At 49.6% G+C, this 21,158-nt stretch overlaps 1 protein-coding gene across 6 annotated transcripts in view; it reads left to right on the forward strand.

Annotated features, from left to right (window-relative positions):
- CCM2 (CCM2 scaffold protein) overlaps positions 1 to 21,158 on the forward strand; it is a 50,488-nt gene that overhangs the window by 28,083 nt on the left and 1,247 nt on the right. For 5 of the 6 annotated variants that reach the window (XM_058534757.1, XM_058534760.1, XM_058534755.1 and 2 more), the window contains 7 exons: positions 10,289 to 10,372; positions 11,453 to 11,636; positions 14,656 to 14,792; positions 15,866 to 16,001; positions 19,196 to 19,253; positions 19,744 to 19,882; positions 20,473 to 20,611. In XM_058534757.1, coding sequence (XP_058390740.1) covers positions 10,289 to 10,372; positions 11,453 to 11,636; positions 14,656 to 14,792; positions 15,866 to 16,001; positions 19,196 to 19,253; positions 19,744 to 19,882; positions 20,473 to 20,611 — 877 coding nt within the window. The remainder of the gene's footprint in view (positions 1 to 10,288; positions 10,373 to 11,452; positions 11,637 to 14,655; positions 14,793 to 15,865; positions 16,002 to 19,195; positions 19,254 to 19,743; positions 19,883 to 20,472; positions 20,612 to 21,158) is intronic. The other variant, XM_058534758.1, reaches the window with a different exon arrangement.

Consider the following 21,158-nt stretch of genomic DNA (forward strand, 5'->3'; position numbering starts at 1 on the left):
GGTGGCTCCCAGCTCTCGCCCTTGGGATCTCCTCCACTCTAGGAGCCATCTCCATAGGTCCCTGCATGCCAGGCCCCCGCTGCCTGCTACAGTGACCACACGTGCCCCTGCTCCTGGCGGCTAAGTGCTCTCCCAGGGTCCTGTTGTCCCTCTCGCTCCAGGGAGCCTGGTTGCCGGAGCATCTCGCACCGTTAGCTCCACCTTCAGAGAATGGCCACCACAGAGCTGCTCAGTGGTGTGGGTGCCCCTTCCAGCCCATTTGTTCCAGCTTATCGTTGAGAGGGGTGTCTTCCTGGCCCTCCCAAGGAGCAGAGGCCGCCGTGGGATTCCCTGTCTTACGTGGTAGATCTCGTCCAGCATGCCCACCTCTGAGCCTTTCGAAACCTTTATCCACAGTTTGCCATGGCAGTTCTGCCATCTCCACTGTGTTTAACACGGGCCCTTACTTTTGCTGAGCTTCTAAGAGCCGTACAAGCAGCGTATTAGAGCCGTCTCGGGCCCTTTATCAGCGTACCATGGGGAGAGCCCCTGTAGACACGCTCATCCAGCTAGCATTCCATCCCCCTTGACCCAGCACCTGCCGTTCAGTGGCATTCAGTCCCTTGTCCTTCACTAGGACCAGCAGTCTCCAATCATGCTACGTTGAGATTTTACCCCAGGTATGGATCCAGCAGTGTCGGGAAAGGTGCCTATCCTATTTGAGGCCTGTGTGTTTACAAGCAAGAGGTATGTGTGTGTGTATCTGTGTCTGCGTGTGTATCTCTCTTCCAACAAGCACGGACGGGCCACTTCTGCAGGCCCAGAGTGTTGAGAGGAATTGGAGGATTGAGGTTCTCAAGTGCATCCACCCAGGTGTCCCTACCCCAAGTCTCAGAGTCCCGCCCTTCCTGTCAGAGCCCATGCTGTGCTGTGGGAAACTTGTTGATCAAGGCCAATAGGTGGACGTTATAGGGAGGCTGACTTGGGCTCAGTGTAAAAATGGACTTCTGTGGTATCTTGTCAGCAGTTACCTTTGGAAGGACTTTCTGTTGTTTAGAGCTGAAACACTGAGCTCACCAGGACACACCTGTGTTGGCTGCAGTCCCTGTAAGGAACAGCAGTGGGGTTAGTAGGTGCCCGAGACCATCTGGCTGTGTCATCTTATATCTCATTGATACCAGGGCTGATTGAGCTGATGTGACTGCCAGTCGAATGTCCCCTTGGTCTCTCACATTCCATCACATTCATCCCTCTGTAGCTGTGCCCTCAGTGCGCTATGATTAGTGAGTCAGCACAGCATCCTGTGCCATTTCTCTTCATGGTGGGTGTGGGCTCATCCCTGACATTGCTTTTTGCTTTTTTTTTTTTTTTTTGGTGAGGAAGATTGGCCCTGAGCTAACATCTGTTGCTGGTCTTCCTTGTTTTGCTTGAGGAAGATTGTCACTGAGCTGACATCTGTGCCGGTTTTTCTCTATTTTGTATGTGGGACACCACCAGAGCATGGCTCGATGAGCAGTGTATAGGTCTGCGCCCGGGATCCAAACCCGCGAACCCTGGGCCGCTGAAGTGGAGCTTGTGGACTTAACCACTACACCACCAGGCCAGCCCCCAATATCCTGATATTGCTGTTGGAGGCACTGGGCATTGGTTAGGACTGGGCAGGGGACCACCCAGCACAAGAGGGGAAAGGCCATTGTAAGAACTGTCCAGGAGGCACAGTTTGTCCCATCTGGAGTTGTAACAAGGATGAGAGCTGCAGTTTTCCTTTATTGATAAAAGTTGTTTTACTAATAATTTTTTTTTTTTTTGTGAGGAACATCAGCCCTGAGCTAACATCCGATGCCAATTCTCCTCCTTTTGCTGAGGAAGATCGGCCCTGGGCTGACATCCATGCCCATCTTCCTCTACTTTATATGGGACGCCGCTATAGCATGGCTTGACAAGCGGTGCGTCAGTGCGTGCCCGGCATCCAAACCTGCGAACCCTGGGCTGTCACAGTGGAGCGTGTGCACTTAACCGCTACGCCACTGGGCCGGCCCCACTAATAAATATTTTATAGCAAAAAATATCTCAAGTGAGTAAGGACTCACCTGTCTCTATGAGAAAGCAGAATCCTTTTAGGAGATCTGTGAGCCTGAGTTTGAAGGGTGGTGCCATTATGAGAGAGGCGAGACTGCAGTGGTGACATTGTGTGCCCACGCTATGTGGAAGTGGGGCAGTACTGTACGGTCCTGCAGACATAATACCAGGGCACTTTTATTTCAGCAAAGCACTGGGCGTATGACCCCATCTTAGTCAATATTTTTTACTGCCATTTGAATGAAAACACTAAATTACTAATTTTGGATGATATAAAGCTAGAAGTGATAGCCATTATACAGTATAATATTGATTGTGATTGAGAGTTTTTAGCAAATGAAATTATTGAGTGAAGTCAATAGGAAAATTTTTTTATTGTGGTAAAATATACATAACATAAACTTTATCATATTAATTTTTAAGTGTACAGTTCAGTGGCATTAAGTATATTCACATAGTTGTGCAACCATCACTACCATCCATCTCCAGAACTTTTTCATCTTGCCAAACTGAAACTCTGTCCCCGTTAAACACTAAATGCCCATTCACTCTTCTCCAGCCCCTGGCTACCACCATTCTACTCTCTCTCTCTATGAATTTGAGTACTCTAGGTCCCTCATATAAGTGGAATCATACAGTATTTGTCCTTTTGTGATGGGCTCATTTTACTTAGCATAGTGTTCTCAAGGTTTATCCGTGTTGTAGCACACTGCAGAATTTCCTTCCTTTTTAAGGCTGAATAATATTCCATTGTATGAATATATCACATTTTGTTTATCCATTTTATTGGTCAGTGGACGCTTGGGTTGCTTCCATGTTTTGACTGTTGTGGATAATGCTGCTATGAACATGGGTGTACATATATCTCTTCGAGACCTTGCGTTCAATTCTTTTGGGTGTTTGTTCAGAAGTGGAATTGCTAGATCATATAGGAGTTCTATTTTTAATATTTTGAGGAACCTTCCATGCTGTTTTCCACAGTGGCTGCAGGATTTTACATTTCCACCAACAGTGCACAAGGGCTCCAATCTCTCCACATCCTCGCCAACACTTGTTTTCTGTTTTTTTTGATAACCATCCTAATGAGTGTGAGGTGGTATTTCGTTTTGTGTGTTTTTTTTTTTTTTTTGTGAGGAAGATCAGCCCTGAGCTAACATCCAATCCTCCTCTTTTTGCTGAGGAAGACCGGCCCTGAGCTAAAATCTATTGCCAGTCCTCCTCCTTTTTTTTCCCTTTTTCTCCCCAAAGCCCCGGTAGATAGTAGTATGTCATAGTTGCACATTCTTCTAGTTGCTGTATGTGGGACGCTGCCTCACATGGCTGGACAAGCGGTGGGTCGGTGCATGCCTGGGATCTGAACCTGGGCTGCCAGTAGTGGAGCACGAGCACTTAACCACTAAGCCATGGGGCCGGCCCTGCTCGTTGTAGTTTTGATTTGCATTCCCCTAATGATTAGTGATATTGAGCATCTTTTCATGTGTTTATTGGCCATAGGTGTATATTCTTTGGAGAAAAGTCTATTCAAGTCCTTTGCCCATTTTTGAATTGGGTTGTTGGTTTTTTTGTTGTTGAGTTTTAGGAGTTCTCTCTGTATTCTGGATATTAATCCCTTATCAGATACATGATTTGCAAATATTTTCTCCCATTCTGTGGGTCGCCTTTTTACTCTGTAGATAGTGTCTCTTGATGTACAGAATTTTAAAATTTTCGTGAAGTCCAATTTATCTCTTTTTTCTTTTGTTACCTGTGCCTTTGGTGTCATATCCAATAAATTATTGCCATATCCAATATCTTGAAGCTTTTTTCCTATGTTTTCTTCTAAGATTTTTATAGTCTGCTTTCAATTCTTTTGTGTATATACCCAGAAGAAGAATTACTGGATCATATGCTAATTCTATATTTATTTTTTTGAAGACTGGCCATACTGTTTTCCATAGTGGCTACACCATTTTACATTCCCACCAGCAGCACACAAGGGTTCCAATTTCTTTGTGTTCTCGCCAACACAGTTATTTTCTGTTTTGATAGTAGACATCCAGATAGGTGTAAAATGAAGTCTCATGGTGGTTTTGATTTACATTTCCCTAATTACTAGCAATATTGAGAATCTTTTCATGTGCTTATTGGCCATTTGTATATTTTCTTTGGAGAAATGTCTATTTAAGTCTTTTGCCTGTTTTTTAATTGAGTTGTTTGTTTTTTTGTTGTTCAGTTGTAGGAGTTCTTTATATATTCTGGATGTTAGCTCCTTATTAAATATATGATTCCAGATATTTTCTCCCATTCTGTGGGTTGTCTTTGCACTGTATTGATTGTGTTCGTTGATGTACAAAAGTTTTTAATTTTGATGAAGTCTACTTTACCTATTTTTTCTTTTACCATCTGTGCTTTTGGTTTTATATCCAAGAAGTCATTGCCAAATCTAATGTCGTGAAGATTTTCCCCTACGTTTTCTTCTAAGACTTTTACAGTTTTAGGTCTTAGATTTAAATGTTCCATCTATTTTTAGAGTTAATTTTTATACATGGTGTAAGGTAAGGCTACAGCTTCATTTGCGTGTGGACATCCAGTTTTCCCAGCACCATTTGTTGAAAAGACTATGCCTTCCCTATTGAATGGTCTTGGTACCCTTGTCAAAAATAAACCAACATGTATGCCAGTGTTTATTTCTGGGCTGTCTATTCCATTGGTCTGTATGTCTTTATGCCAGTCCCACACTGTTTTGGTTATTGTAACTTTGTAGTAAGTTTTGAAATCAGAAATTGTAACAAATGATGAAATTTAATACTGATAAATGTAAGCAAGCATCTGCATTAGGTGTACACGAGCAGATAAGAGGATGGAAAGGTCTTGGCTAACCGCAGGTCTGTGGAAGCATTCTGGAATGTTCATTGGTGACAAGCTAAGTTGAGCCAGTAGTTAGACATGGTGCTTATTTGTTCTTAAACTGCTCTGTCAGAGGAGGATTCCCAGCCCTGTAGAGTGGGGAAACCAATACACAGTTTAGTTTTATTCCCTCTCCTCTGCTCCACCTTAGAGAAGATGAAACCTAAAACTTTTGGGAATGATTATGCATTTCCCTGTGGAGCTGCCCAGCACACACTGACAGTTTTTTGAAGGCAGCGTTTCTGAAGTTGAGGATGCTCATCTGACTATGCTCAACTCGTATCTGCCACTGTGCTGTGTGTGTGCTTCAGGCGGTTCCTCTCCTCTCTGGGCCAGTTTCCTCCTCCATGTGGGCAGAGGGTTGCCTGGCAGAGCAGTAGGTGGACTGACTCAGGCCGCTGTGTTTACCTTGCTTGGATTCAGTAATCCCCAGAGTGGCCTGCCTGCTTGGTTCCCCAGTCGGAGAGGGCATCTGCAAACAAAGGCAGTTTTTGACTTCTTCCTTCCCGGTCTATACCTTTCGTTTCCTTTTCTTGTCTCATTGCATTAGCTAGGACTTCCAGTATGATGTTGAAAAGCAGTGGTGAGAGGGGACATCGTTGCCTTGTTTCTGATCTTAGGCAGCCTTTGAGCTTCTCATCATTAAGTATGATGTTAGTTCTAGGTTTCTTGCAGGTGCTCTTTATCAAGTTGAGGAAGTTCCCTTCTATTCCTAGTTTGCTAAGAGTTATTGTCCTGAATGGGTGCTGGATATTGTCAGGTGATTTTTTGGCATCTGTTGATATGGTCGTATGATTTTTCTTCTTTAACGTGTTGATGTGAAAGGTTACATTAATTGATTTCCGAATGTTGAACCATCCTGGCGTATCTGGGACAAATACCACTTAGTTGTGGTGTATAATTCCTATTATATGTTGTTGGATTCAATTTGCTAATATTTTGTTGCTTCTGTGTTTATGAGAGATACTGGTCCGTAGTTTTTCCTTTCTTGTAGTATCTTTGGTTTTGATGCTAGAGTAATGCTGGCCTCATAGAAAGCGTTAGAAAGTGTTTTCTCTGTTTTTATTTTTTGGAAGAAATTATAGAGAATTGGTTTAATTTCTTCCTTAAATGTTTAGTAGAATTCACCAGTGACCCTGTGTGGGCCTGATGCTTTCTGTTTTGGAGATGTTACTATTGATTCAATTTCTTTAACAGATTCATATGGATTAACAGATTATCCATTTCTCCTTATGTGAATTTTGGTAGGTTGTGTCTTTCAAGGAATTCCATTGTGATCTGAGAACATGCAGTCATGCATGGCTTAATGATGGGGATATGTTCTGAGAAATACGTTGTTAGGTGATTTTGTCATTGTGGGAACATGTGCAAACATCATAGAGTGTACTTACACACAAACCTAGATGGTGTAGCCTACTACACACGTAGGCTGTATGGTACTAATCTTATGGGACCACCATCATATATGCAGTCCGTCCTTGACCAAATCATCATTATGTGGTGCATGGTATAGTTTCTATTCTTTTAAATTGTGGAGGTGTGTTTTATGGCCCAGAATATACTCTGTTTTCAGGAATGTTCCATGTGAGCTTGAGAAGAAAGTGTGTTCTACTGTTGTTGGATGAAGTCGTCTATAGATGTCAATTATATCTGATTGATTGATGGAGTTGTTGAGGTCAGCTATGTCTTTACTGATTTTTTTGCCTGCTGGGGCTGTCCATTTCTGAGAGAGGAGAGCTGAAGTCTCCAACTAGAGTAGTGGATTTGTCTATTTCTCCTTGCAGTTCTATCAGTTTTTGCCTCATGTATTTTGAAGTTCTGTGCTTAGGCATATACAGGTTAAGGATTGTTATGTCTTCTTAGAGAAACAACCCCGTTTTCATTACGTAATGCTCCTCTTTAACGTGGGTTTCTTGTAGACAACACATATTTATTTGGGTCTTGAATTTTTTATCCAGTCTGACAGTCTTTGTCTTTTTAATTTGTGTGTTCAGACTATTCACATTTAAAGTGATTATTTATATAGTTGGATTAATATCTACCGTATTTGATATCTACCGTATTTGTAACTGTTTTCATTGCTCTTGTTCTGTTTCTTTTTTCTTTTCTTTTTTTTGGTTTTTGACTCTCTTTCTGCATTCTCTGGTTTTATTTGAGCATTTTATGATTCCATTGTTTCTCCTTTCTTAGCATATCAGTTATACTTCTTCAAAAAATATTTTTAGTGGTTGCCCTAGGGTTTGCAGTCTACAATTACAACTAATCTAAACCCATTTTCAAATAGCACTTAACTCTTCACGAGTAGTGCAGGTACTGTGCAACCAAGTACCCCCCTCCTCCGTCCTCCCTCTGCCCCCTCACCATTGGCTGTCATGCATTTCACTTAGCCCTAAGCTGTAATCACCCAATACATTGCTGCTAGTTTTGTTTTGAAAAGCTGTTTTCTGTTAGATCAATTAAAATAACAAAAGATATTATTTTACCTTTATTTATTTCTACATTCATGTTTTTCCCTTTCTTTATATAAATCAATTTCTGACCAAATCATTTTCTTTCTCTCTCAATAAGATTTTTTAACATTTCCTGCCAGGTAACTGTGAAAGCCCTCAATTTTTGTTTGTCTGAGAAAATCTTTATTTTTCCTTCTCTTTTGAAGGACAGTTTGACTGGATTCAGAATTGTGGGTTGGCAGGTTTTTCTTTCAACACTTTACGTATTTTACTCCGCTCTTCCTGCTTGCATGGTTTCTGAAGAGAAGTCCAATATCATTCTTATCCTTGCTCCTCTGTAGGTAAGGTGCTTTTTTCCTGTGGCTTGCTTCAAGATTTGCTCTGTCTTTGATTTTCTGCAGTTTGGATGATGTGTGGAGGTGTACTTTTTTTTGCTATTTATTCTGCTTGATGTCCTCTGAGCTTCCTGGATCTGTGGTTTGGTGTCTGACGTTAATTTGGGGAAATTCTCGGTCATTATTGTTTCAAATATTTCTTGGGTTTCTTTCTCTTCTCCTTCTCCTGGTAGTCCCACTACTCATATGTTACACTTTTTGTAGTTTTCTCACTGTTTTTGGATATTCTGGTCCATTTTTTTTTAAATGTCTTTTTCTTTTTTCTTTTCAGTTTTAATAGTTTTATTGACATACCTGCAAGCTCACTGACTCTTCCCTTGGCTCTGTCCGGTTGACCAATAAGCCCATCAAAGGCCTCCTTCTTTCTTCATTTCTGTTACAGTGGTTTTGATTTTTAGCATTTCTCCTTGATTCTTTTTTAGAGTTTCCATCTCTTTACACACATTTTGCATCTGTTCTTGCATGATGTCCACTTTTTCTGTTAGAGCCCTCAGCATATTAATCATAGTTGTTTTAAATTCCTGGTCTGGGCTGGCCCAGTGGCTTAGTGGTTAAGTGTGCCCTCTCCGCTACTGGTGGCCCGGGTTCAGATCCCGGGCGCGCACCGACGCACCGCTTCTCCGGCCATGCTGAGGCTGCGTCCCACATACAGCAACTAGAAGGATGTGCAACTATGATATACAACTATCTACTAGGGCTTTGGGGAAGAAAAAAAGGAGGAGGATTGGCAAGAGATGTTAGCTCAGAGCTGGTCTTCCTCAGCAAAAAGAGGAGGATTAGCACGGATGTTAGCTCAGGGCTGATCTCCCTCACAAAATAAATAAATAAATAAATAAATAAATAAATAAATTCCTGGTCTGATAATTCCAACATCCCTGCTGTATCTGAAGCTGATTCAGATGCTTACCTTGTTTATTCAAACGCTGTTTTTTGCCTTTTAGCATGCCTTGTAATTTTTTTGTTGAAAGCTGGACGTGACGTAAAAGGAACTATGGTAAATAGGCCCTTCGTGTGAGGCTGTGTTTATCTGGCCAGGGATTGGGCTGTGTTTACCGTTTGTTGCAGCTGTGGTGTTGGGGCTAGATAGGATCTGAGGGTCTCCTGTTGTATAGGAGCCTGCTGACGGCGGGGGGTGGTGGGTGGATGTGAGGGGAGCACTCTCTAGTCCTGTGAGTAGTAGGTCTCAGTCCTCCAGTGAGCCTGTGCACCTCGGCTGTGACCACCATGTGTGCTTCTCGCTTGGTTTTGTTTTTCCTCCTTAGGCGAGATAGAACGGCTAGGGGGGCTGGAGTTGGGTATTTCCCTTCCTCCAGGTGGGTCAGGTGCTGGAAAAATAGTTTTCCTTGAGAATAGGCACTTGTTAAGGATAACAGGGTGCTCTGGTCATAGTTTAAAATCATTTCTTTTCCCCTCTCCCTGCGAGAAGCACGAGGGGATTTTTCTCCAGTCTTCACCCTGAGAACCTGGTGGGGCTTCTGGAGGCAGAATTCACACAAATGTGGGCCCCATATAACTGGCCCTGGAATTTTTGTCTCAAGCCTGTCCACACCCGTGTCCAGCACATTGTCAGTTTCCTTCCTGGTGCTCCTGCTGTGCTGGCTCCCATGGCTTCTGCTCCCAGGGAGCTGCAATTCTCTGTCCCCTGTCACTCTCTCCAGTTTTGGGGGCAGCGGTTTGCCCTGTGACTCCGTTCTCTGATGGATCTAAGAAGAGTTGTTGATTTTGAGTTTGTTCAGCATTTTTCTTATGAGGATGGGAGTGACAGCTTCCAAGCTCTTTACATGTTGAACCAGAGATGGGAGTCCAGCATTACCCCTTTTTAACAGAGACCTTAAATATGTAAGTTAGTGAAGACTGAGGAATGTCGAATACAAGAGATCTGTTCTTGGGAAGAAATCAGTAACCCATTAAAAGAACATTAAAAAACTGTGTTAGTTGGTAGAGATATGACGTAAATACAGCCTACATGGCGCTGTGTCTGTATTCACAACCTCCTATACTCGTTAGGCCCTTGTTGTTGAGCTTTGTTAACCAAGTCCTTCGTGGCCACGTGTCACTTCATTTCTCTATTTGTACTCATTCCTCTGCTGGCCCTTTGTGATTTATTAAGTTTATCTTTAGTAGGGTTGTGCAGCACCATTGTTTTCAGTTCCCAACAGTGACCTGGAAACACAAGCCATCCTTGTCTGTTCTTTTAGAATCCAGATTCCACCAAATGAGTTTTCAGATTTCCTTTGCAGGACTCCTGATGACAACACTGATGCGGTATAGTTGGAAGCGTGGGAGCGTTCTCCTTAGCCTGTAGAGATTTCTCTCAGAATTCAGAGCATTCTTGGAGTACACTTCCTAGAGGAGGGCCTCTGCTTTGAGCCAGAACTGAGGCCAGTGGGCCTGGTGGCAGGAATGCGTGAGGCTCTCGCTGCACTCTCTGTGGGGTCCGTGATGGTGTTGGCTGATCTTCCTTTTCTCATGGCACTTTCTCTCTTCACTTTCTTTCAGTACTTAGGTCAGTTAACGTCCGTACCAGGATACCTGAATCCCTCCAGTAGGACCGAAATCCTGCATTTCATAGACAATGCAAAGGTAACCCCATCCTCCTGACCCCATCCTCTGACCCTTGGCCTGCTCCACTTCCCAACCCCGACCTCTGACCCTCAGCCTGCTCCACCTCCCAACCCCTACCTCTGACTCTCAGCCTGTTCCACTTCCCAACTCTGACCTCTGACCCTCGGCCTGCATCAACTTCTAACTCCAACCTCTGACCCTTGGCCTGCTCTACCTCCCAGCCGTGACCTCTGACCTTCAGGCTGCACCAGCTCCTAACCCCAACCTCTGACCCTCAGTCCGCTCCACCTCCCAACCCCACCTCTGACCCTCAGCCTGTTCTACCTCCCAACCCCGACCTCCAGGCCTTGGCCTGCACCACCTCCAACCCTGATGTCCGACCCTCAGGCTATACCACCTCCAACCCTGACCTCTGACCCTTAGCCTGTACTGCCTCCAACCTCGACCTCTGACTCTTGGCCTGCAGCACCTCCAACCCCGACTTCCAACCCTTGGCCGGCAGCACCTCCAACCCTGACCTCCAACCTCAGCCTGCACCAGCTCCTAACCCCAACCTCTGACCCTTGGTCTGCTCCACCTCCCAACCCCAACCTGTGACCCTTGGCCTGTTCCACCTCCCAACCCTGACCTCTGACCCTTGGTCTGCTCCACCTCCCCACCCTGACCTCTGACCCTTGTACTCTGGCACCAGCTCTTGGTCCTCTGAACCTGGGCCTTCATGGCTATGAAGGATGACCCAGTTCCACCATGTTATGGATGCATTTGGCTCTTGGCCAACAAAGACTGTTCCTCAGTCTGAACATTAACTTTATTCTCTAGACTTGCTTCTTGAGGTTTTGAGCTGTTTTCAAAGTTCACGTTTTCAAGATATCCCAACCACACACCATAGGTCTGAATCTAAAGGCAGTTCCGGAAGAACCCCCCACATGATTTGAACGTGGCAGCGCCCCTGGAGCAAGCATGGCTGCGCTGAAGGGAGCGGCACTTGCTTCATCAGCACTGGCCGTGTGGGCTCCATCCTCCAGCACACAGTGAAGGGTTCCTAGGGGAGCCCGCAGCCAGGGCCCTGTGTTTCTGACGCCCTGTGGTTCCTTCTAGAGAGCCCACCAGCTCCCCGGACACTTGACCCAGGAGCATGATGCTGTGATCAGCCTGTCTGCCTACAACGTCAAGCTGGCCTGGCGGGACGGGGAGGACACCATTCTCAGGGTCCCCATCCATGACATTGCTGCCGTGTCCTATGTGCGGGATGATGCCTCACACCTGGTGGTCCTAAAGACAGGTACGGACCTGGGGGGTGGGCTCAGAAGGGTCCTTGGCAGACATGGCTCACGTCTTTGTCCTGAGGAGTGAGTCTGTGGGTTTAATGGACCTCTGGAGACAGTTTCTACAGTGCTGAGTCAGCTGCTGCTGCCCACTGTGCCTGAGAACTGGCCCTCCTACTCCGAGATCAGCCTTGGCCAGAGGAGGGCAGTGACCCAGGAAGTCGTGAGGAATAGGTGCTGAGCCTGGCCACTCTCACTTGGAGCCTCATGGGTCTGCCACTCTGCCCGGCAGTGCCCCCTTCCAGGACGCTGGAGTATCCTCTGGCATGCAGGCATGGGAGAGCCCTGAGACCAGGTGGTACCGAAGGCTGTGGGTGGGACCTCAGCTCAGCCCAGCCAGTGATTGGGCCCTGCCTTTGGCCATGCAGTCTTCCCAAAGCTGAGGGTGCAGATGAGACCGTCGTGGAGCTCGTGGTCTGTGAGACATTCTGAGCATATCCTTGTAGCAGAATCAGAAAGAACCTTAAACCAGACGTGCCCCCTTCACTCAGCCCGTTTCCTTCACCTGGTGGTGAGAGAGCAGTGCCACCTTACTGGGCACTTCTGGACAAGCCACCTCTCAGGTTCCACAGCCTCTGCCTTGGCATCAAGTTACTGAGAAATGACCAGAGAAGTCATGGTTTCGCTCGTGCTGTGCCCTTCCTGGTGGGGATCTGAGGTTGACGCTGCAGCACTGATTCTGTTCTGGGCTCCTTCGGGCACTGATGTCGGCTGGGTTGAGCCCCGAAGCCATTCTTTTCCAAAGGGCCAGTGGCGGGGTGTGAGGCTGGCCAGATGGATCTGCCTGGAGCACACTTCAGGCAGCTCAGAGAGAAGGTTGTTTTTCTGCTGGAGCTCAGTAGTTCATGGAGGATCCAAAGGCTTTTCTTAAGAGCCAGGGCCCTGGAGAGCTTTCTCAGCACTGACCCCTTGAGCTTGGATGAGCTCTAGCACTGGTCAGAAAGCTACTGGCTCGTGAATCTGCTGGGGTGCTGCGGGCCCACCCACACAGGCAACTGTAGTCGTGTGAAGGCGGCTGCTGGAGTTCCAACCCCTCGGCTTTGTGTAGCTGTTGCTTAGGACCTGTGGGGACAGCCTGTGTGACTGTGGCTGGAAGTGCTCATGGCCAGGTGCTCCTGAGGGGTTGGAAGTGGGCTCTTTAGAGACAGCACAAGCGTGCTTCCTGGTGAACAGCCATAGGTGCAAGCCACGGAGCTACTTAAAATGTTCTAGTAGCCACATTAAAAAACGTAAAAAGAGTCCCATTTGCAACAACATGAATGGGCCTGGAGGGTATTATGTTACATGAAGTAAGCCAGAAGGAGAAAAACAAACACTGTATGATCTCACTCATATGTGGAATATAAACCAACACATGGACAGAGAAAACTGTATTGTGGTTACCAGGGGCAATGGGGGTGGGGGGTGGGCACAAGGGGTGAAGGGAGTCATATATATGGTGATGGACAAATAAAAATGTACAACCCCAAATTTCACAATGTTAAAAACTATTAAAACATCAATAAAAAAAAAAAGATTCCAAAAGATGATAGGACTGCTCAACTGAAAAAAAAAGATCTATATTTTACATTTTCTTTTGAAAACAAAAATTAAACATGTGAAATATTTGAAGAAAAAAAAGAAAAAGTAAAAAGAGGGGCTGGCCCCATGGTGTAGTGGTTAAGTGCTCACGCTCCGCTGCTGGTGGCCTGGGGTTCAGATCCCGGGTGTGCACCTACGCACTGCCTGTCAGGCCATGCTGTGGCGGCGTCCCACATAAAGTGGAAGAAGAAGAGCACAGATGTTAGCCCAGGGCCGGTCTTCCTCAGCAAAAAAAAAGAGAGGAGGATTGGCATGGATGTTAGCTCAGGGCTGATCTTCCTCACACACACACACACACACACACACACACACACACACAGTAAAAAGGAACAAGTGAAATCAATGTTAATATTTTTCATTTAGTCCTCTGTCTCTAGCATATTGTCAGCATATCATCAATATAACAGTTATTAATGAGAAATCATACTTTCTTCTTTGTATAACTCTGAGACCCTGTGTAGTTTACAATTAGGCCTCGGCTCAGTTTGGACTTGTCACATTTCACATGCTCATTGCCTGTGGCTGCTGTGGGACAGTGCAGTCCGGGGTCCCCCCAGGGTTTGTGGGGTTCAGCCTCCACATGGGGTGCCAGGCTGCAGGGTGTTGCCAGCCCCAGAGAGCCCTGGTCTCTGCAACCCCATTTGCCCTGAGTCCAGCTGTTCCTGGCCCAGTTCCTGTCTCCCCGCCGTGTGTGAGCTTCAGGTGTTTTCCCTCCTGAGCTGGGCCTGCCGTGAGACACACGGGCACCCGGGCACCCGCGGGAGATCAAGACTTCAATTGCAGTTCCTGCCCAGGTCTGTCCGAGCTGATGTGCTTGGAGCCCTGCTCCTGCAGAAGCTTCCCCAGGACGTGGGCCTCCTTCCCTGCCTCGGGCAGGCATGGAGTTGTCTCTGCATCCCACGAGGCCGTTTGTTGGAGGAAGCAGTGCGTAGAGTTTAGGCCCACAGCTGGGGCTCTCACAGTCCAGATCCCCATGTGGGCTCTGCCCCTCACATGCTCTTGAGCTCCATCCTTTGTCCCCCATGCCTCAGTTTCCGCATCTGTCAGGATTGTGTTCGTGGTCCGTCGTATATTAACCCTATGAATGGAACCCTGTGAGTACTGTCCTTTGTGTAGATCAAAAGCAGCTGAATATCGGCAGTTTCATGTCTCAGCCTAAGATATTGGCACCATCTTTGGCAAGGATGCTAGAAGGTCACGTAGGGTGATAATTCTCAGCAGGCAGTGTGAGGATGAGGGTGGTTGCTCACTTATTCCCACCCCTTGTTTAGAGAAGTTAGGGGAGGAGGCATGCCCCTTGTAGGCCTGTCCCCACCTGAACCAGGTACAGGCTGGCTAGAGACCACTGTTGAGTTCCCACGCTTGCCCTAACCTGCTGTGGTGTTGTCTTCTCAGCCCAGGACCCCGGCATCTCCCCCAGCCAGAGTCTGTGTGCAGAAAGTTCCAGAGGCCTCACCGCAGGCTCCCTGTCGGAGAGTGGAGTGGGACCTGTGGAAGCGTGCTGCCTGGTGATCCTGGCTGCAGAGAGCAAGGTGAGCAGAGTTGGGAACTAGGACCCAGGCCCCACCCACACCTGGCCCAGGCCCCCTCCATCACCTAGCCCAGGCCTTGTCTACAACCTGTCCAGCTCTGCCCACACCGGACCCAGGCCCTGCCCACAGCTTCCCAGGCACCACCCACAATCTGGCCAGGCTCCTTCCATATCCTGGCCCAGCCCACCCACACCTAACCCGTGCCCTACCTACAGCCCGTCTAGGCCCATCTCACATCCTGACCCGGCCCTGCCCACACCAGGCCCAGCCCCACCTATATCCTGACCCAGGCTCCGCCCCTAGTCCCACTCCATCTGGTGCCTCCCCCTTTGCTGTGTTGGTTGGTTCATTCTCTTGGTGGGCCTTGCCCCTCTCTCCCCCATGCTGATGGGGACAGTGGTCTCCTCCACCCCAAGCTGTGTCCTGTCGGAAGATTCTTAGGAGTGGCAAGTTAGGGTTTGGGTTCCCCTCAGGCACCCAAGGGCTGCCAGCCTTGGGGAGCCCTTAGACATCCTTCTGTTTAGTTTCTACATCTGAAAGACAGTGGAGGCGACACTCCTCCTTAGGTAGCCTCTGATCAGCATCCCTCCTCCTCAGCTCTGTCCACCTTACAGTAGGGCAGTTCTTCCTCGTGGGGCCACCTCCCTGGCTTGTACCCACTGGAAGCTCCTCCAGACATTGCCTCCTGTCCTGGGGGCAGAACCACCCCAGGAGGGACCCTGCTTTAACAGCACATGCGTGAAGCCGTTTTGCAGTGTGGGGAATGCTGTCCATGTGAGCTGCCACAGATGCTAGTTCCCTCCCTGCCCTCTTTCCCGACGCTGGGACAGGAGCGGTGAGAGGGTGTTGGCTGGCCAGGGCAGTGCAAAGAGGAGTGCTGGCAGCTGACACACCTGCAGGCCACACCTGGCCACCCCGGGTCTGGAGAGCATCCTGGGCATGGGCCGGTGTCCTTGTGGCCCCACTGGGCCGCAGGAGGCAGAGAGTACTCAGTCCTGGTGTTCATTCTGCATCTGAGGTGGTAGGCGCCTGGAAGCCACCCAGGAAGGCGCAGCTTTGTCCCTCCACGGCAGGTCGCCGCTGAAGAGCTGTGTTCCCTGCTGGGCCAAGTCTTCCAGATTGTGTACACGGAGTCCACCATTGACTTTCTGGACAGAGCCATATTTGATGGGGCCTCGACACCCACCCACCACCTGTCCCTTCACAGTGGTACGTGGGCAAGAGGGCGGGTGGCAGGGGCCCCACCTCCCCTTCCCCCGTCCTCCCAGAAATGCCCCCCGGGCAGCATTGGTGTGCAGTGCCATTGTTGCCCTGTGCTGGGGGTTCAAGCCAATGCCCTTGGTTTCCAGACTTCTTGTTAATCTGCAGGTTTAGTCAAGGCCATCCCCTTAGGCCAGCCTGGTGGCTTCCTGCATAACTTTGGGAGCTCAGAACACTTTTTCTGGAACCACATGTGGCTAAAGTCACTTCACCTAACTCAGAACAGAAGGTCAGGAGGGGCTTCCAGCGCTGGGGCTGAGAGGGTGTGAGGAGCCTCCCTTCCAGAACGCCTAGACCTCGCTGCTCTCGGTGGGTGTGAGGACTCCTTCCAGGACGGACGAAGGCTGCCCAAGAATGGGGTGGTGGGTGGGAGGAAGTGAGGGAGCCCCAAGGCTGCATAGTGGGACCAGCACTCAGGAGCCACCACCTCCGTGTGGATATCTGTGGAGTGTTTTCAGGAATCCGTTAGTGCACACTTCATTTATACACAGCCCACTTCAGCTGAATATTCTCCACACCGAGTATCTGTTTTATTGTTTTTATTTTTATTTTTTTTTATAATTTTATTTATTTATTTATTCCCCCAAAACCCCAGTAGATAGTTGCATGTCACAGCTGCACCTCCTTCTAGTTGCTGTATGTGGGACGCGGCCTCAGCATGGCCGGAGAAGCAGTGCTTCGGTGTGCGCCCAGGATCTGAACCTGGGCCACCGGCAGCGGAGCGCGAGAACCTAACCGCTAAGCCACGGGGCTGGCCCTATCTGTTTTAAATATGTAGTTCATTGAGGATTCATGGCTTCTGTAAGTAGAAAGATATTGGAGACAGTGCAGCTGTAGCTTCCAGTGTCATCTGTCTGTGGAGATAAGTCCCAGCGCTGTGCCACTCCCCAGTGATTCACACGTCTCAGCAAAGAGTAGCAAAGCCAGGAGAACCCTCCTTGGTGTGTTTATGAAGCTGGGGGACTCTTTGAGGAAGGGCCCATCCCAGGGTGGTTCTCTGCTGCCTCTCTTTCCTGCTGCTTGTGCTGAAGCCACACGTGACGGCCCAGCGAGGCAGGCAGTCTGTCCTCACGTGCAGGGCGGGGGGTTGAGGCCCAGAGGCCGGTGGCTTCTCTCAGTGAGTACCAGGTGGTTTATCAAGCCGTATGTAAACATCCAATTTCAGTGTGATTGGTTGGCTCTTGTGCATTAAAATTCCCAAAGGGTCTTTCTTTTTTTCAGTAAAATTTTTTGCTAAAATGTGCACAAATCATAAGTGTACAGTTGGATGAGTCTTCATGAAAACTGTCATGAGTTTAAACACACGATGTACGTGATCAGGGCTTCTTGAGTGGGCTTCCTCCCTGCCAGCCTCCTCTCCACGTGGATGTCATTGTGCCTCTCTCCTCAGATCTCCCCGTGGGATCTGCGTTTGTACACATGTACCTATCACACACGCACACATTGCACATGCACACACATCATGTACACACATGAACAGGCACACCTCGGAGATAGCACGGGTTCCATTCCAGACCACCGCAATAAAGCGAGTATTGCAATAAAGTGAGTCATGTGAATTTTTAAGTTTCCCAGCGCATATAAAAGTTATGTTTACACTATACTGTAGTCTAAGTGTGCAATAGCATTATGTCTAAAAAATAATGTACATACCTTAATTAAAGAATACTTCATTGCTAAAAAATGCTGTCATCTGAACCCTCAGCGAGTCTTAGTCTTTTTGCTGGTGGAGGGTCTTGTAAAAAATGCAGTATCTGCAAAGTGCAATAAAATGAGGTATGCCTGCGTCACACACACACGCTCATATGTACACAACACACACATACCCATCACACATGAGTCCTGCACGCTCACACTCACACCCATGTGCATGCACACGCATCTTCTGCTGGTTTCTGCCTCAGGGCCTTTCTTACTGAGTCTGTCTGCTCCTGCTGCTGTGACAGATCACCAAAACTTAGTAGCTTAGTAGCTTAAACAACACAGATCTAGTCTCTCACATTCTGTGGGCTGGAGTCCAATGAGGGTGTCACTGGCTAAAATCCGGGTGTCAGCCAGGCTGCACTCCTTCTTAGGCTCTGGGGAGAAGCCAGTTCCTGCCTTTTCCAGCTTCTGGAGCCCTTCCTCCATCTTCACAGCCGGCACGGTAGCATCTCTGACTTCCTGTGGTCACAGCTCTGTCTGCCCCTCTGCCCCTGCTCTGCCTTGAAGGGCTCTGTGGTCACACCAAGTCCCCCACATAGCTCAGGACATTCTCCCTGTGTTAGATCAGCTATGGAGCAGCCTCCATCCCCATCGCCATGCCACCCACACATTCACAGGTTCTGCAATTTGGATGTGGAACGTTGTCCTTGCCCACCACACTTACTTGTTCCCACTGCCAGAAACATCCCTGTTTGCTCTTCAGCCTCTCCCACGCTTGTATACCTTCTCACTCACCACTCACAGCTTCGCTTGCTGCCTAGAACAGTGCTTCGATATCCCTCACCATCTGTGTCATACAGACCTTAGGTCATCTGTCCAGGGTTTCCTGAGTAGCTGCTGTGTACCATGCCCTTTGCTGGGCTGAGGGTCTCGGGCATCCTGAGGCCTTGTCTCTGTCTTTGGGGAGCAGCTGTCCATGTGTGGAACTTGGCTGGATCCAGGCTGGGGGTCAGACCTGCCAGCTCTGGTGGTGGTTCTGCCCTCACAGCTGTTACGTGGGGCACAGCTTCTCTGATTCAGTTCCTCATCTAAAAGCAGGGCAGTGATGACACCTGCTGGGGTCAGAGAAGGCAGAGTAACACAGCTCCTGGGATGCTGCCAGGTGCAGAGCTGACACACACAAATGGCACTTTTCTTTTTCTTGGCCATTGGGGAGTTTCCTCCAGCTCTGCCAGTTGGCAGGTCGTCTGAGGACCAGAGCATCACCCCTCTGGCCCAGAACTGCAGCAGGTGGTGCATCTCACAAGAGCCCAGGAGGAGCGGGTGCAGGTGTGGTCCGAGGTGCACCCCCCCCAGAGGCCCAGCTAGCTCTGCCCATGAAGGCTCGCGGATGCGCTACTGCCAGGGTTCTGCATCTCCTGTTTAGAACTTGGCCACTGGACTCAGTGCTCTCTTCTTCACATAACTGGAAGTGTCTGTTTTCTGCACTTTGTGTACAGACGACTCCTCCACCAAAGTGGACATGAAGGAGCCCTATGAGACGGAAGCCAGCACTTTGTGAGTACCGGGCCCGGGCTTTCAGCGGTGCCAACACTTCAGCCTGGCCTCCCTCCCCCGGTCAGGCTCCATGCATTCTCCTTCGCTGGCCACCGTCCACTTCCCCTGTTGGGCCCCTTCCCCTCACTGGGACCCCTCCCCATCATCTGCCCCATGACCCCCCCAGTCCAACTTTCATAGGCTCTCCAGCGTGCAGGCTCCCCAAGGTTATGCTACGGGTGACCTTGTCGCTCTGCCGAGACCCTGCTAGGCTCCTTGTCACCTTCTGGTCCCCTCGTGTCCTCCTCTGTCCCACCCCCCGGTGCCCCTCCCTCCACCTTCTCTCAGACCCTGGCCCCGTGCCCAGGCAAGCTGACCTCCCCTTCCTGTCACCTGCTCTGAGTCCTGCTGCTGGCACCCCTGGCACTAACTGGGTTCCTGCAGAGTGTCGTGGGTGCACGTACGGGGCAGGGGCCGAGGAGCTGCCTGCCCACGGGTCATGTCCTTGCAGCTCCTTCCCTGAGTGTGGGCATGCAGGCGGCGTCTCGCCCTTGTCCTTCTGCGTGCCAACGGCGCCCCACACCAAGACGGTCAGTGAGAGTGAGCTGAGCGCCACAGCCGCCGAGCTGCTGCAAGACTACATGCTCACGGTACACTGCCTACTGCCAGGCATCTTAGTTGTAGAAGCTCCTGGAGGAGGAGGGGGAGGGGAGGAGAAGGAGGCATGGGGGTTGGGTACCTCACTTATGTCTCCACCCTCTCCGCCGGGCATCGCTGCCTTTCTCACTGGGACAGTCATTAGGGAGCATGTGAGTTGGTGTGGGGGCTGCCCTGGCTGCTGGGGCTGGACCACAGGTCTGTCCCTGGGTCTTAGGTGAACGGTGGCAGAGGGATTGGATGCTCCCTAGAAGGGCTGGATAGGCCGTCTCATTGTTCAGCTGACTTTTCCTCTGCCCCCTGACCTCATGTGGTCTTGCCGTTGAAAACTCGGTGTCCTGGCCTACACAAGTGTCCCCCAGAGGGTGTGGGCATTGCTCTGGGCCCCAGGACACCAGTAAATGGCTCCCTGGCAGCGCCACGGCGATGCTACCTCTGCCCTGCTCCTGGTGAGGTTAGGGCAGACGGCGTGGGCTGTTGTCAGGCCTCTGCGGCCCTCTGCACGGGCGTGGGGGCCTCAGCCTGCGGCGCCCCCTCCCTCCCGTCACCGCGCCCTGCCTGGTGTCCCGCTCTCCCTCTGTAGCTGCGCACCAAGCTGTCCTCGCAGGAGATCCAGCAGTTTGCAGCGCTGCTGCACGAGTACCGCGACGGGGCCTCGGTGCACGAGTTCTGCATCAACCTGCGGCAGCTCTACGGGGACAGCCGCAAGTTCCTGCTGCTGGGTGAGCCCTGGGATGGACAGGGCCTCAGGTGCGGGCCGGGGCTCTGGTAGGAAAGGAGGTTCCAACCAGTACAGCCCAAGTGATTCTGGCCAGAGGGCTCTTCCCAGTAACTAGCAGGGGCTTGCCCTCTGGGAAGCAGGAGAGGGCCCTGCAGAAGCTAGACTGAGAGTAAGCCAGGAGCTGCGTGCTGCCGGCGTGAATGCTAAGGGAGGCTCTTCAAAGGCGGTGGCGCTCGAGCTGGTTTTGGTGGACGAGTAGGAGTTCACGGGTAGAGAAGAGAAGATGCCGTTTCTCAGTGGAAGGACCAGCTTTTGCTAAGGCGCTGAGGCCCCAAGAGCTCAGCGTGTTAGGTCAGCACGGCAGGCGGGGTGGTCAGGGCCTGCCACCAATGGCTGGGATGTGGCCCTGGATGTCTGCCCACACCCACGAGGACAGTGGCAGGGCTGTGGCTTCCCTGTGCTGACCCTAGAGAACACGTCTGGTTGAAGGTGGGCGGTGGAGGCTCCTGGGTCCTGGGCTCTGCCTCCAATAATCCAAAGAGGGTGTG

Source organism: Diceros bicornis, chromosome 41, assembly GCF_020826845.1.
Source record: "Diceros bicornis minor isolate mBicDic1 chromosome 41, mDicBic1.mat.cur, whole genome shotgun sequence".
Classification (NCBI taxonomy): Eukaryota; Metazoa; Chordata; class Mammalia; order Perissodactyla; family Rhinocerotidae; genus Diceros; species Diceros bicornis.